A 12,987-nucleotide genomic window follows, 5' to 3' on the forward strand; every position below is an offset into this window, starting at 1 on the left:
TTTGATTCACAGGTCTAGAGGTCTCAGTAAGAAGGCATTTCAAATTTGATGCACAGAGATGATGCAAATTCTATAGATCCACTAATATCCCGTCTGAACGTAACATATAAAACTGAAGATCTATATAATATTGAGTTATTTCTGGGTGTGTGTAGCACACGCATATATTGTCTTGAAGAATACCAGCAGCGAAAAGGAACGGCTGATGGATATTTTTAACAAGGTCCCTTATCAGTTTCAGTTTGACAGTTGTTGTCACAGTTTGTGTTGCACATTTCTAGCCAGATTGTTTTGCGAGCCTGCCACAGCGTAAAGCAAGCTTTGCTGAGAAGCTGTCATTGAATGATGCAACAGTTAAAACTATATAGGACTACAGTGCAAGAGTCTCATTTCACATGCAAAGAGAGTGTAAATGTCTTGTATTCGGGGCAGAGAGAAGATAGAAAATAAGCATAAAACCTTGGAAAGTGGATCTCAAAAAAAGTATGAACAAAAATGAACAACTCAATTCTCAGTTGTGTTTTATTTAAGGGACTTTATTGTCTCGTGCTTCTCCAACATTCCTTAGAAGTTAGAAAAATGGAACATAAACAGATATTTGTTGGCGTACAGTATGGGGTAGAAGATCAACGTGGATATAGCTCAGATCCGTGGTTCTCAACAGGGGGCATCAGGATGACTAATCATTTAAAATGAGCATTAAAATACATTTTAAAACAACTACAACCAAGATATAATTTAATATTTGTCCATTTGTATATTGAATAAACACTTTCCCCATTAATGTCAAGCTCTTTAATATTTTATGGGGTAGACATTTTGAGTTTTTGTAAGGGGATGGGACCCTTTGAATACAGTGGGGGGCCTCGGAGTCAAAAAGGTTGAGATCATTTATTACAAAACATTTTTAATAAGATAAAATGCTCTCTTTGAATGAAATCTTAATTTTTTCTGCTGGTAGTCCATCTTCCTCAGTAATTTAGTTGTTGTTTTGGAGTAAAAAATTTGCTTCCACATTGTGTTCTTGTTGCAGTCATGATTCCTGTCTCTGTACAAACAGTGGGGGATTTGTCCAATGAGCTCGTCCGGCACTTCCTGATTGAATGCACACAGAAAGGCGTACGGTTAAAAGGCTGCCCCAATGAACCCTACTTTGGTAAATATGTATTCGTGTTTTCATGGATGTTAATAAGAATGAGATAACTCCCTTTTTGATTGTGCATTCTCATTAATATCAATCAAACTGCCATTGGTTTGTTTTGATTTAAGCCATAATAAATAAACAAATGCGGCTGATACAATAAAAACATGATAACATAATAAAAAACATGATTTTATTACGAGTTATGTCATTTTGGAACTTCATGTGTTAGGCAGAGCCTCACAATTTAGATGATAGTTTCCCGGATTTGGTCGCCCTCTTGAGGCTATTATTTAAAAGCGGCCCTTACACACCTACCTGTGTACTCTAGGCAAGACTCTATGCCCCGGTTTCACAGACAAGGCTTAAGAATAGTCCCAGACTAAAATCTATTTTAAGCTGTTTTAGCTGAAAATAACCTGCACTGACATCTCTTAAAATATGTCAGTTGCATTGTTTGTTGTTTCTATGGCATTTAAAAAGAAGCGACTTCAATAGCCTAAATAAACTAAGGCATAGTCTTGTCTATGAAACCGGGCCTATACATGTTAAATTTGTTAACCTAGTAATACAGTTTTTTCAAGAAATGATGAAAGCATTTTTTAGATATTATTTACTAAAATATTTTTTTTAAAGATTAAAAACAACAATTACACGATTCAAAAAACAATATGTGTTTACAGGGAGTCTCACGGCATTGGTGTGTCAACACTCCATCACACCCCTGGCATTACCTTGCAGACTCATCATCCCCAGCAGAGGTACTTACTCATATCTGGGTGTATTTGTTTTACAATTCTTTTCTCCTGTGTTTTCTCCTGATTAAATCCTTTTTTTCTAGATCCACTTGAAGAACTAAATGAATCCCAAACACAAACATCAACAAACTCTGCAGCAGAGCTACTAAAACAGGGAGCAGGTAAACAAATAAACCCTGTCTAGTGTTCAATGATTGTGCTTATGTGTGAATGTGCACTTGTTTGTAAGTGCAGTAGTATTACCTTTATGTGAAAATTGCATTGAAACTAATCTGTGTGTTGACGCCTTTGTGCCGTCCAGCGTGTAACGTGTGGTTCCTGGGCAGTGTGGATCTGGAGTCTTTGACGGGGGTTCAGGGTGTGCAGAAAGCCACCACTGCAGTATTCAGCATGGAGCCTCCCTCCACGTCCACCGTTGTTCACTTTAAAGTGTCCGCACAGGGAATAACACTCACAGACAACCAGAGGAAGTGAGTCTCTCAGACACACACATACAGACGTTTAGAGATTGGTCACAGGCAACAATGTAAGGTGAAGTTCAGCAGAGAGCACAACAGTCAAAGGAGTAGATTTTAAACCAGTGCTTACCAAACCGTGGGCCACAGCCCCTCCGGTGGGTGACCGTGACAGTGTCAAATGTTAAAAACTTCTATAAGAAAATGTATTAAAAGTATCCTTATGAATTAACTACTATACCCCTAGTATTTAACTATATGAATATTTTACTTAAACACTGTAGTGTTTTTATAAATTTTACTACATTTTAGTGATTTTAATTGTAATGTTTAGTTGGCGAATAGAAGAGTGTTTTACAAATCAGAAGTGTCCAACTCCATGAAACATTGTGAATGTTGTGCACTCGCACTTCTCAAATTTGTAATCATTTGAATATTTTGCAATAGATGTAGTATCAATGATTATATGTAACTAGCTTTATAAAATACTGGTTCATTTGCATTATGGGATAGCATATTGCCTCATTGAAAACATAGAACACACACATGTGTATATACAGTACTGTATACTGTTAAGGTGATGACATGTTTCACTAGTCATGTTGACACATGCGCTCAGCTAATCCTAGTGCTCTTGTCACCAACACATATCACATTCTTTAATACAAGTAGAAAGCTAAATAAAGAATCTACATACACACTTCAGCGGTTGTTTTGCTTTTATGACATCTATCTAAAACTTTATAAATATGTATATACATGAAGATTTTTGTGTACATTCAAATTTATTTGCATTACTGTGTATGTACAGACTGTTCTTTAGGAGACACTATGCCGTCAACACAGTGATATTCTGCGCTCTCGATCCCAAGGACAGGAAGTATGTAACGCACACACACATTATGTACAGTAACGGTCACATATTTGGAAACATAGGTTCTTATATAAAACAGTAATTAGTAATAATACAATATGAGTAGTAAGCTTTTCAAAACTATGACATAACATAAGAGGAAGTACACAAGTAATGCAGTATACATAGGTGTAAAATAAAAGACACCCTTTAGACGACACTTATGTAAATGCAACTTTGACAATATACAAATGTATGTTCAGGCCATGCTCTGACACTTCTCCACTGCTCTGTTGACAGGTGGACACGAGATGGGTGCACATCTGCAAAGTGAGTGTTCCTCCATCATGTACTTCCAATCTGTTATCTCACTTTTATGTGCCAGCTTATGCATTTGGCATAATGTATACTCGTTTATTCATTATTGCGGCTGTTTGTTTGTGTTTAACAGGATCTTTGGCTTCATCGCAAGGAAAAGTGGAAGCAGCACAGAGAACGTCTGTCACCTGTTTGCCGAACACGACCCTGAGCAGCCCGCCAGCGCCATCGTCAACTTTGTCTCCAAGGTGATGATAGGATCTCAGAAGACCAAATAGAAGAAAAGGTCCGCTGAGATTCCTCCCGGACAGCAACACAGATCAAAAAAATTAAAAATTAAAATCGTTTTTGGTCTATGCTTTACGAGGCGTTACGAAATTTTGCGGGGCCCAGGTCACCCATTTCTTTGGGTGTAGGACCCACAGCTCCGAGGGCTAATGTGTAGCCTACACCTTAGTGGACCTAAGTAGACTCTATTTATCACAGACTCAAATAAACATTCTTGTTTGTACCCCTGCCCTGGAAAGTACATTCCTAAAAGGAGTGTTTGAAAACCGTGCTGCACTGTTGCACCCCACAGACAATCCAGTAGGGGGAGACAGATTTCTTTGTTTCACTTTTTCCCTTCCGCGACCATAAACTGAACCAGTGAAAATGTCAAACAGTTATTTTATTTCAGCGGTTTCGTTTGTAGTATTTGAGAGGTCTGTGGTCATTTGTATGTTTTAATATGAACAGGCTGATCTAAGTATTCTATAAATGATGGAGATATAACCGTAGATGAATTTCTCTGGGCACATACATAAAGTAGGTTTGACCAAAGAGCTCATTTTCATATCAATTAACTTTAATTTCTCGCGTTTTGTTTAAATATACGTACGTGTACATTATCAGATATCTTTTATAGCTCAAAATATTCAGAACAGTCTTGTTTATCTGTGTATTTGTCTGTTCCAGCAGTGGATGCCTTATAATCCATATTGACCATGTCTATATATTCTGTAATATTTATCATAAAACTCTACTCTGTGTATGCTCAACTTTCACTCATGTGTATATTGCTCATGAGTTGACTCTAAAAACACTCTATAAAATCTTGTGTACAATATGACATAAATTCATAATTATACATAATAAAAGCCTATAAATGCTAAATGTATACATGTGTTTCGTATGATGACAGATATGGGTTCTGAGTTTTACATGGGAATCATCTGAAGCAGACAGGCACAATATACGCCTATATTTATATTTGCTTTTCATTATTTCAACTGTTAAAGCTGTTTCGCAGACACTTTTTTTGAACTGCCTAAATATATTTCTATATTTGGAAGTGATTTTTCATTGACTGCAAAGAACTCGCACAGAATAAAAATGAAGATACAGTATGGTACCAAGCGGAGGCTGTGTTTTCGTAGTGAATTTTATTTAGGTTTTCATCTCAAGACGTTCATACAACATCATGTGGTGACTGCTGGTGGCATGTGTTCATCATGTTCTTGGGATAGAAAGCAGGAGAGAAAAATGGTTTGTTTATTTCAAGGTTGGGAGGGAAACAGACTGGGTGGAGGAATCAAAAAGAAAGAATGCAAAGTTTCTGAGTCAGCTCCAGGCTGGATTCCTCAAGGGGTCAAGGTTTGGCCGGTTAGCCCCTGTTGATAAATGTCATAACTAACCATACACCATCTGTTTTTTTAGAGGATTACAATGGTAACTGCCAGGATGAGCAGAGGGAAAACAAGGAGCGGATCCACGTGCAGTCGAAAGCGAGTTAGCATTTTTGCACTTCCAATTCCGTCACCCCAATTCATGTCTTAAAAATGGTGGTTGCTACCAAGCTGCTTAAAGCGACTGCTTCTTTGGGTGAGGACGTACATTAGATGCCGTCTTGCATATAAATCTCACAAATAATGCAACATGGACACAAATCTCTAGCTGTGAGTGGAGATTAATTCCCTGAGAAACTGCTTACATATAGTATACACATTTTTTATAAAGTTTGAAAAAGTTGTAGGAGGATTGGTGGTGGAGACGTCGATATCGAGCGACCGCAGTGTAGTGTTCACAAAGCTTATTTATTGCAATCTTCTATAAATCCAAAGGATTTTGTTCGACGGAACGAGTGCGGTGTTAACTTTTTTTTTTAATTTGGCCTACAAAAAAATGTCATCCCTGCGCCAGTCTATGGGTAGCTTTCTCTAGATATCACAAGCATCCCCGGTATTCCTCCAGTGGAGCGCCCTCCTCTGGCAAACTCTTTCAAACAAACCCTTTGGCAAAGACGAATAATTCATGTATGTGTGTGTTTTCTCACTCTTTTGTTTCTTTAACTTTCTCACTTTAGGCTTCAGTCTGATTGAGAGGAATGCCGGCCATTTAAATCCACACACTTCATCTAAACACCCTGCAGGTCTGCACGTGTTTGGTTAAACACACATTGGAAAAGACTCATAGTCGGGCAAGATTAAGAGCGTATAACACATATTTCTTCTAAAACAAAGAGCCGTGTGTGTGTGTGTCTGGAGAACCGTGGCTCAGGCGTTCTTCTTTAGACGAATATCTGTGTTTTATGTCCATTTAGTTTAGCATGTTTTCGCTTGCCGTTCACTTTCAGCATCACTCTGACAGCATAAGCGTCTGTCATAAGGATATTGTGAGGTGTGGTTGTGTCATAAGTGTGGCCCTGGGGGACAACTTCTGTATGTAATAAAGACTTTGACCTTGACTTTAATTATTTGTGGGATGTGGGAGGGATGGGTCACCGAAAATTTGTATTTGAATGAAAAGTGATGGACAGGGAGTTATGGTGTACGTGTGGTTCGTGGAATACGGAGTACTCTTTCTCTAACAAAATGTCACATGACCTTATATTAAGTAAGGGTTACACACTGCTGCATGTGATGGAGAGTTGCGTATATAGAGAGATAAGCTTTTATATGCTAAAGATTTTACTAACAGTTGTTGTGGGCTAAGCTGTGCCGGTGGCTTAACTGACAGTGGTAATAAGCTTTGCCTTAAATGCAGGAAATTATGTTAAAAATGCTGAGATTTCATTTCAAGGACTTCAGATCTCAAAAGAAAAAAGATCAGTTTTCATAGGCATCAATGGGATTAAACAGAGTGTTAATACACTTTTGCTTTAGAGTCTTTTCGAATTCCTTTCAGATCTCAATAATGTCAAAAACTGAACTGCAATCAAGGTAAATATTATGTTAGATTTCAATAGAAATGGATCAATTCTTGTTCGAATTCTCAATTAATTCATAATATGGCCAAAGTACATATAGAGACCTCCAAATAACAAATGGCAATTTGTCACTATTTTGGTGACTTATTTGTTTAAAACGTTTCTTTTTCCTAATATTGTGAATTTTGAACAAATTAATACGAAAGAGCCACCTCGTAAAATAGTTACAAACATCTTTAAGAGCACGAATCTTCACAATACAAATCTCAGCAACAGTACATGTTTTCCTGATGTCTGCTTGCAGGATTGCTGAACCCATTGGTGTTTAGGTTAATTCATCGATATAGATTTTAGACATTTTCATAGTTCCAAATTGCTAGATCAATTGAAATTTTAATAATCGATTATCAATTCATCTTAAAGGGATAGTTCTCTGTAAAAATGAAAACTCGCGCTTGAAGTGGTTTCAAATCGGTTTACATTTCTTTGTTTGGTTGAACGCAAAGAAACGCATTTGGAAGAATGTTAGCAATTGACAGTTCTGAGGCACCATTGAATAAGCCAACCATAGAACAAATTTAAATCGTAGTCAATGGTACTCCATAAAAAATTGCTTTAATTCAAATATATATGTTTAAGGGTACAACAGAACAAAACAAAATGACAGAATCGTTTTTTCCTCCGTGGTAGTCAATGGTGCTGAAGTGGCTGTCGGTTGCTTACATTCTTCTTCATGTCGAACCGAACGAAGACAGTAGGTTTGGAACAACTAGAGGGTGAGTAATTCATGACAGAATTTTTGGGTGCACTATCCCTGTCATTTTTAACATTATCTATTCGTTTTAATAGTGTATTTTAACAATCGTCTCATTTCACCTCAACAACTTTAGGAGAAACATCTAAGTTGATCCTTAAAGCAACACTTTGTAGTTTTTTCGAGCCTAAAATAATGTCTCTCAAATGATTTCAGTGGTAGAACAACTCTTAACCGGACGAATTCTGCTGCCGCTGCTACCTGAGCAGCCTCATAGAGGCTACAACCACACTCTGTAAGTTCTGTTCATTTACAGGACATTTCGGTACATTTACATTGATTCATATGTGAGACGCTTTTATCCAAAGCGACTTACAAGTAAGAGAACACAAACATTTTGTCAACACTCAAACAGTACCGTTAGTTTATCAAGGCCATGCTACTAGGAGGATTAAAGCTGGCGTAAGCGAGGCAGAGAATGAACAACCAGTTTTTTTAGACGCAAGCCAGTTATGGGTTAGTCAAATAAATGGGGAACCGAATGAGTGAAGGTTTTTGCAAGCGGTTTGGTGCCTTGCTGTGAAAGAACAACCAGGCGTCGCTCATTTTCAGACCGAAGATGACAGGAGGGCATGTAGACCTGAAACAGTGTATCAAGGCAAAGGGGCAAATTCTAAGTTATCGTTCTGAAGGCCAGTGCCAGTGATTTACACTTTATGCGGAGTTGTGTTACATGTGTTCTTTTAGGCTGTTGGAAAAATAGACTTGCAGCTGCAGTCTGGATCATTTGTGAGGTACAGACAGCCATCCATCCCCTGCCTGCGAAAGAGTGCGACGTGATTTCCAAACAACATTTCTGCATTCGCTGGTTCCACCAGCACATGTATTGCGCTGCCCACGAGGAAGTGTTTACACAGCGACATTATTTACAACACTGGTAAAAGACAATTGCGCTTATCAGCCACATGGGGACACAGTGAGCAAACGTGCTACAGTGTTGCTTTAAATGAAACACAACTGAAAACCTGATGAAATCTCTTGAGCTTTTTATCCTGTGCGCAATAATAGAGATCTCATACTGAGGTTGCATTGACGTTAGTAAAATGTTTTATGGATGTTGCCAAGAAAGCCAAGAAGACAGTGCACCACAGTTACATCACAGTACATACAAACAGATAGACAAGACGTTGTTGTATTTCTCCTTCCTTTGTGTGTGTGATTGAAACAGATCTGGTAGTGCCGCTGGTGGTGGTGCGCGTTGGGGGGTATAAAGGGATGACCTCATCAGGAAAGGAAACTTTCCCACAGTCTGTACACAAAGCCCGCTGTCAAAAGGTGAACTAAGGAAGAAATTTAACACACTGGATAAAAAAGGCCTAATCTCAATATACAACCTCTCTGAACAAGCCATCTCAGCCCAAATATTTAGCAGCGAATAAACAGTGTCTCTCGCTCGCATTGAAAATGTTGCATCAAAGATACATTCTTGGAAAGATGCTGAGTTGATAAATATTATCATAACAGCTGTCAACTTATAATACATGACACATGTCATACTTAAACAGTCCTGGCGAGTTTTATTCCACCCTGGAACAGAGGATTTCAACTGTATTGATAAATAGTGATGCTGCAGATTAGCTCATTAGGTTAGGCGTGCGATATCAGACGTGCAGAGGTGAGACAACTGGAACTGTGGACCAGTGTTGAGTGTGTACCTCAAACTTGCAGATCGCAGCGGTTTCTAAATGAATCGTCTTTCCCGGAAATCGTGTTCTATGCTTTTGTACCACACGACTGTGTCATGCTATATGACAGACCCACATTCCACATCGCAGATTGCAGAAACAACATTTAACTCTGTGAGTGTTACCATATGCAATGTAAAGATGTTAAGTCTATTTGGACAAAGAATTCATACACTGTCTAAATACAGTCACACAGGTAAAAGTTTCCTATTGACTGCTTTTTTTGTTATGGTGGAGAGAGAAATTGTCTGTGATTTACTCCACAAGCTGACAGGGCTATCTAGATTTGCTATTTTATATTTTCTATATTTATAGTGCTGGTCAACCAACACAGTTCATTGTTTATTCACCCAACCTGAATGAGTTTCTCTCTTCTGCAGAAAACAGTAGCAGATATTTTGAGAAATGCCTCAGTTTTGTGTTCCGCAGAAGAAGAAAACCTCATACAGGTTTGGAATGACATAAGGGTGAGTAAATGATGAAAGTGAATTATCCCTTCAAGCATCCCTCCAAAACACAGCATTTGCTGGTAACCATCCAAATCTAGAGATGGTGTGATTGTGAGCCATCTGTAAGCCCCAGATGCAATAATTATGCCACCTTTTCACCGTCCACGACCTCTGGACATCAGTTTGCCCCCTAGTGGCAGCTGTCGTGTACCTTCAACCTGTCAATAACAGGTGATACAGCTCGAAGTTGGAGCACCCTGACACTTGTTAGTTGGAAGCAGAAACGAAGCAGATGTGGACATCTGATCACGCGAATGTAAGAAAAACACATGTTCATTAAAGCCACATAAAATTCTGGAGCCACTTCAGGTCACATTGCATATGTTTTCTTATGGACTATTAACTAAAAATGCACTTTAGAGGAGGTAAAATTAATATTTATGAGTCACACAAACCGCTGCTCCTCGGTGTTATTGAGTCTAAAGGATTCTGAACCTCATGTTGACCGGGTCAATGGGTGCCAAGAAACCCTCGAGATCACAGCTTTGACAAGAACAGTCCACACAAGCCTGATTTTCAGAACGTTCCCTTTGTGACACCCTGTCTCTTTCGTGACAATGAACTCCTCCTCACTCCAAAACAAGACTGTTGCACTCTTTCGTTCATTCTCACGTTTGCGTTCCACCGATGCCTACGTGCGGTAAAGCACTTGGTGATCTGTCCCCTTTGTGTATTGTCTGTGTATTGAATCCACTCACACTGGGAGTTAATGAACCTGTATGTGGGGGTGGGCAGGGGAATAACACTCACATCTTAGCCAAGAAAAAAGTAACAGCAGATTCACTTACATTACATCAGCGTTTCTACAACAAACTTAATGAGGGAGTCGGTGTGTCTATTTGGAGAACAGGCCACATTATTAGGATCTTTTTTGCCTTTTATTCGTTTCCTTCTTTGATTGAAATTTGGACTCGCTAAGGTTTCTCCTGAGGTCTTTTCTGGTAGAGTGTTTTCAGGCCAGTAAGGAGAAATTCTGACAAAAAGTGTCAGGTCTATGTGGCTTGAGTTGTGTAAGAAAATCTAGTGTTTTTCTCAAGACTTGCTGAGACCCTTAGCTTTACTCTGGTTTAGCATATAAAACGTATAAATATAATAATAAAAAAGTTGTTGATTTGAAAAATTCACATTGGAAACAAATGTGGCCTCATCTGTGAAATCCAGGTTAAAGTCATTTTATCTTTTTATGGAATTAAAAGCATCAAAGTAGTCATATTCTCAGCCATAAAAAATGATGAAAATGGGTACTGTGTACAGTATTTTTTGCTGCAAATGATTTGTTATACTCATTCATTGATACCATGTTTTGCACAAAAAAATGGAATACCAGTCAATGCAAAGGATATCAAAATGTTTACATTTTGCAGGATTTGCAGAAAATAAATCTGTGATTTGACTCTTATTTCACCCCAAATAAGCTATTAAATTGGCATTACTTAATTAAATAAGCTAACAATATTAAAACAATTTTCATGTGCATGCAGTTGCAAACACTTTTATCACAAATAACTAACAGATCATTTAAACCAGGCACGTGCAGGAGGGGCAAAGTGTGCTTGAGCCGCTGCATCTTTACCCAAAGTGCCCTTTTTGATGCCCAAAGTGCCCTGTTCACGAACGGATGAAGGGGGAAGATGAAGAGGGCACTGGTAATTCAGATAATTCATTTATAAAAACACTACAATATTCCAAAATGAGATATTTCACAGTGACTTTAACGCCCAATGGGTAACGCAGTACATTCATTGAAGTGTTTTTCAGCATTTACAGTATTCAGTTGAATATAAGACTATTTACCTGCATTACAATCAGTATGACTTGTGCTTTATCTCAGAAAATATGCTTTACTGAGCTCTGGAATTCGCTCATCACTGAAGGGTAAAACATTTATCAAAACAAACTGCATCCTCGAAAGAAGCAATATTTTGTAGCCTATGTGGGACGGCCTTCACACTGTGCGTTTTAGGTAGAATTCTGTCTTTTTTTACCCTCATAACGTTTCAAACGATGCTGTCATTTTTGGTGTAACTCAAAAGCAAACTCATCATTTCTGAGAAGCATTATGCACCTTTAGCCATTCCTTTATAATCGTAATAGTGAAAAAGGAAAAACACCCTAATACGACTATAACAGGATTCCATGGAGAATGACTTTATGTCAGTTGTTTTGAAGCCATATGATAACAGGTTGGCTGGAATACACTAAAAGACTTTTAAAATCTGAACAGACTTTTTCAACTAGACATCATACACTTGCAGACTTTTTGAAAGTTTCAGATAGAAACACACTAACTGCTAAAATCTGCAGACTCGCACAGACTTGTAGTCCAGACTGAAAATCTGGGCAAAATCTGAGCAAAAGATTTGTAGTGTATTTCATCCTTAAGATGAAAGATGTGTGGGAGGAGGATATGAGTGAAAAATGACTTGGAACAACATTAAGATACGCTTTTCTGAGCATAAACGTCTTCATATGATTTAGAGTATAGTGCAACTCAAATGGACTGCTTTAATACTTTTACAGATCTTTTTTGGAGATTGACAGCCTAGGAATATATATAAATGCTTGTTTTGCACAAAAAACATAGAAATTTAAGTTTACGTTGTCATATAATGTTCTAATGCACAAGTTAATACTATATTTCGTTTTTTATCCCATCCCCATTTTTGGCAATGTCATCAAGCAAAATAACATTATGCTTGAATGTCGGTGTAAATGCGCAGGCAAGTTGTCATCAAAATGGATTTCCCTCAATCGTGGGTGAACCCACGACCCCCGGGTCAGAGGTCAGGGCCCCCAGACAGGCCCACGGGAGTTCACTTTTTAAAAGCGAGCTCATCTCACTCGAAACCCCTCAGCCGGGGGCATTATCTCATCCTTTTCCCATGATTATCCTGAGTGTAGAGAGACAGACTCTATGGGATTGTGTGCGACGAGGTCAACGGGTGGGACATGGAGATGTCCAAGAACCGAAACGAATAAAGAGACCTGATAAAAAAGTAGAACACAGAGATTCTGTTTAAGTGACAAGAATCTTGTCTGTGTGACCCAGCATTCGCTGTCTCTCACCAACAGACACGAGCAAAATGGCTGTCTTGGTTTAGCCAAACAATGTCAGCGACACTCTAGTACCGGCTTACGGGTTTTATTGTTTAAGTACAATCCTTTAGGCATTGTGCTCAACAATGTCCTCAGTTAATGGGCAGTCTAACCTACTTGCATTGTCTCTAATTGGTCTCTCCGGAGCAGGAAGAGAGAAAGAGAAGGGCC

General features: G+C 38.5%; 1 protein-coding gene across 2 annotated transcripts in view; it reads left to right on the top strand.

The window, feature by feature from the left end:
- The window catches only part of tns3.2 (tensin 3, tandem duplicate 2), a 40,383-nt gene extending 35,457 nt beyond the window's left edge, over positions 1-4,926 (top strand). For both annotated transcript variants that reach the window (XM_079474726.1, XM_079474727.1), the window contains 7 exons: positions 1,034-1,156; positions 1,825-1,902; positions 1,983-2,060; positions 2,201-2,369; positions 3,166-3,234; positions 3,508-3,537; positions 3,659-4,926. In XM_079474726.1, coding sequence (XP_079330852.1) covers positions 1,034-1,156; positions 1,825-1,902; positions 1,983-2,060; positions 2,201-2,369; positions 3,166-3,234; positions 3,508-3,537; positions 3,659-3,803 — 692 coding nt within the window. In that variant the 3' untranslated portion in view covers positions 3,804-4,926. The remainder of the gene's footprint in view (positions 1-1,033; positions 1,157-1,824; positions 1,903-1,982; positions 2,061-2,200; positions 2,370-3,165; positions 3,235-3,507; positions 3,538-3,658) is intronic.
- The last annotated feature ends 8,061 nt before the right edge of the window (positions 4,927-12,987 follow it).

Source organism: Barbatula barbatula (genome assembly GCF_947034865.1).
Source record: "Barbatula barbatula genome assembly, chromosome: 15".
Classification (NCBI taxonomy): Eukaryota; Metazoa; Chordata; class Actinopteri; order Cypriniformes; family Nemacheilidae; genus Barbatula; species Barbatula barbatula.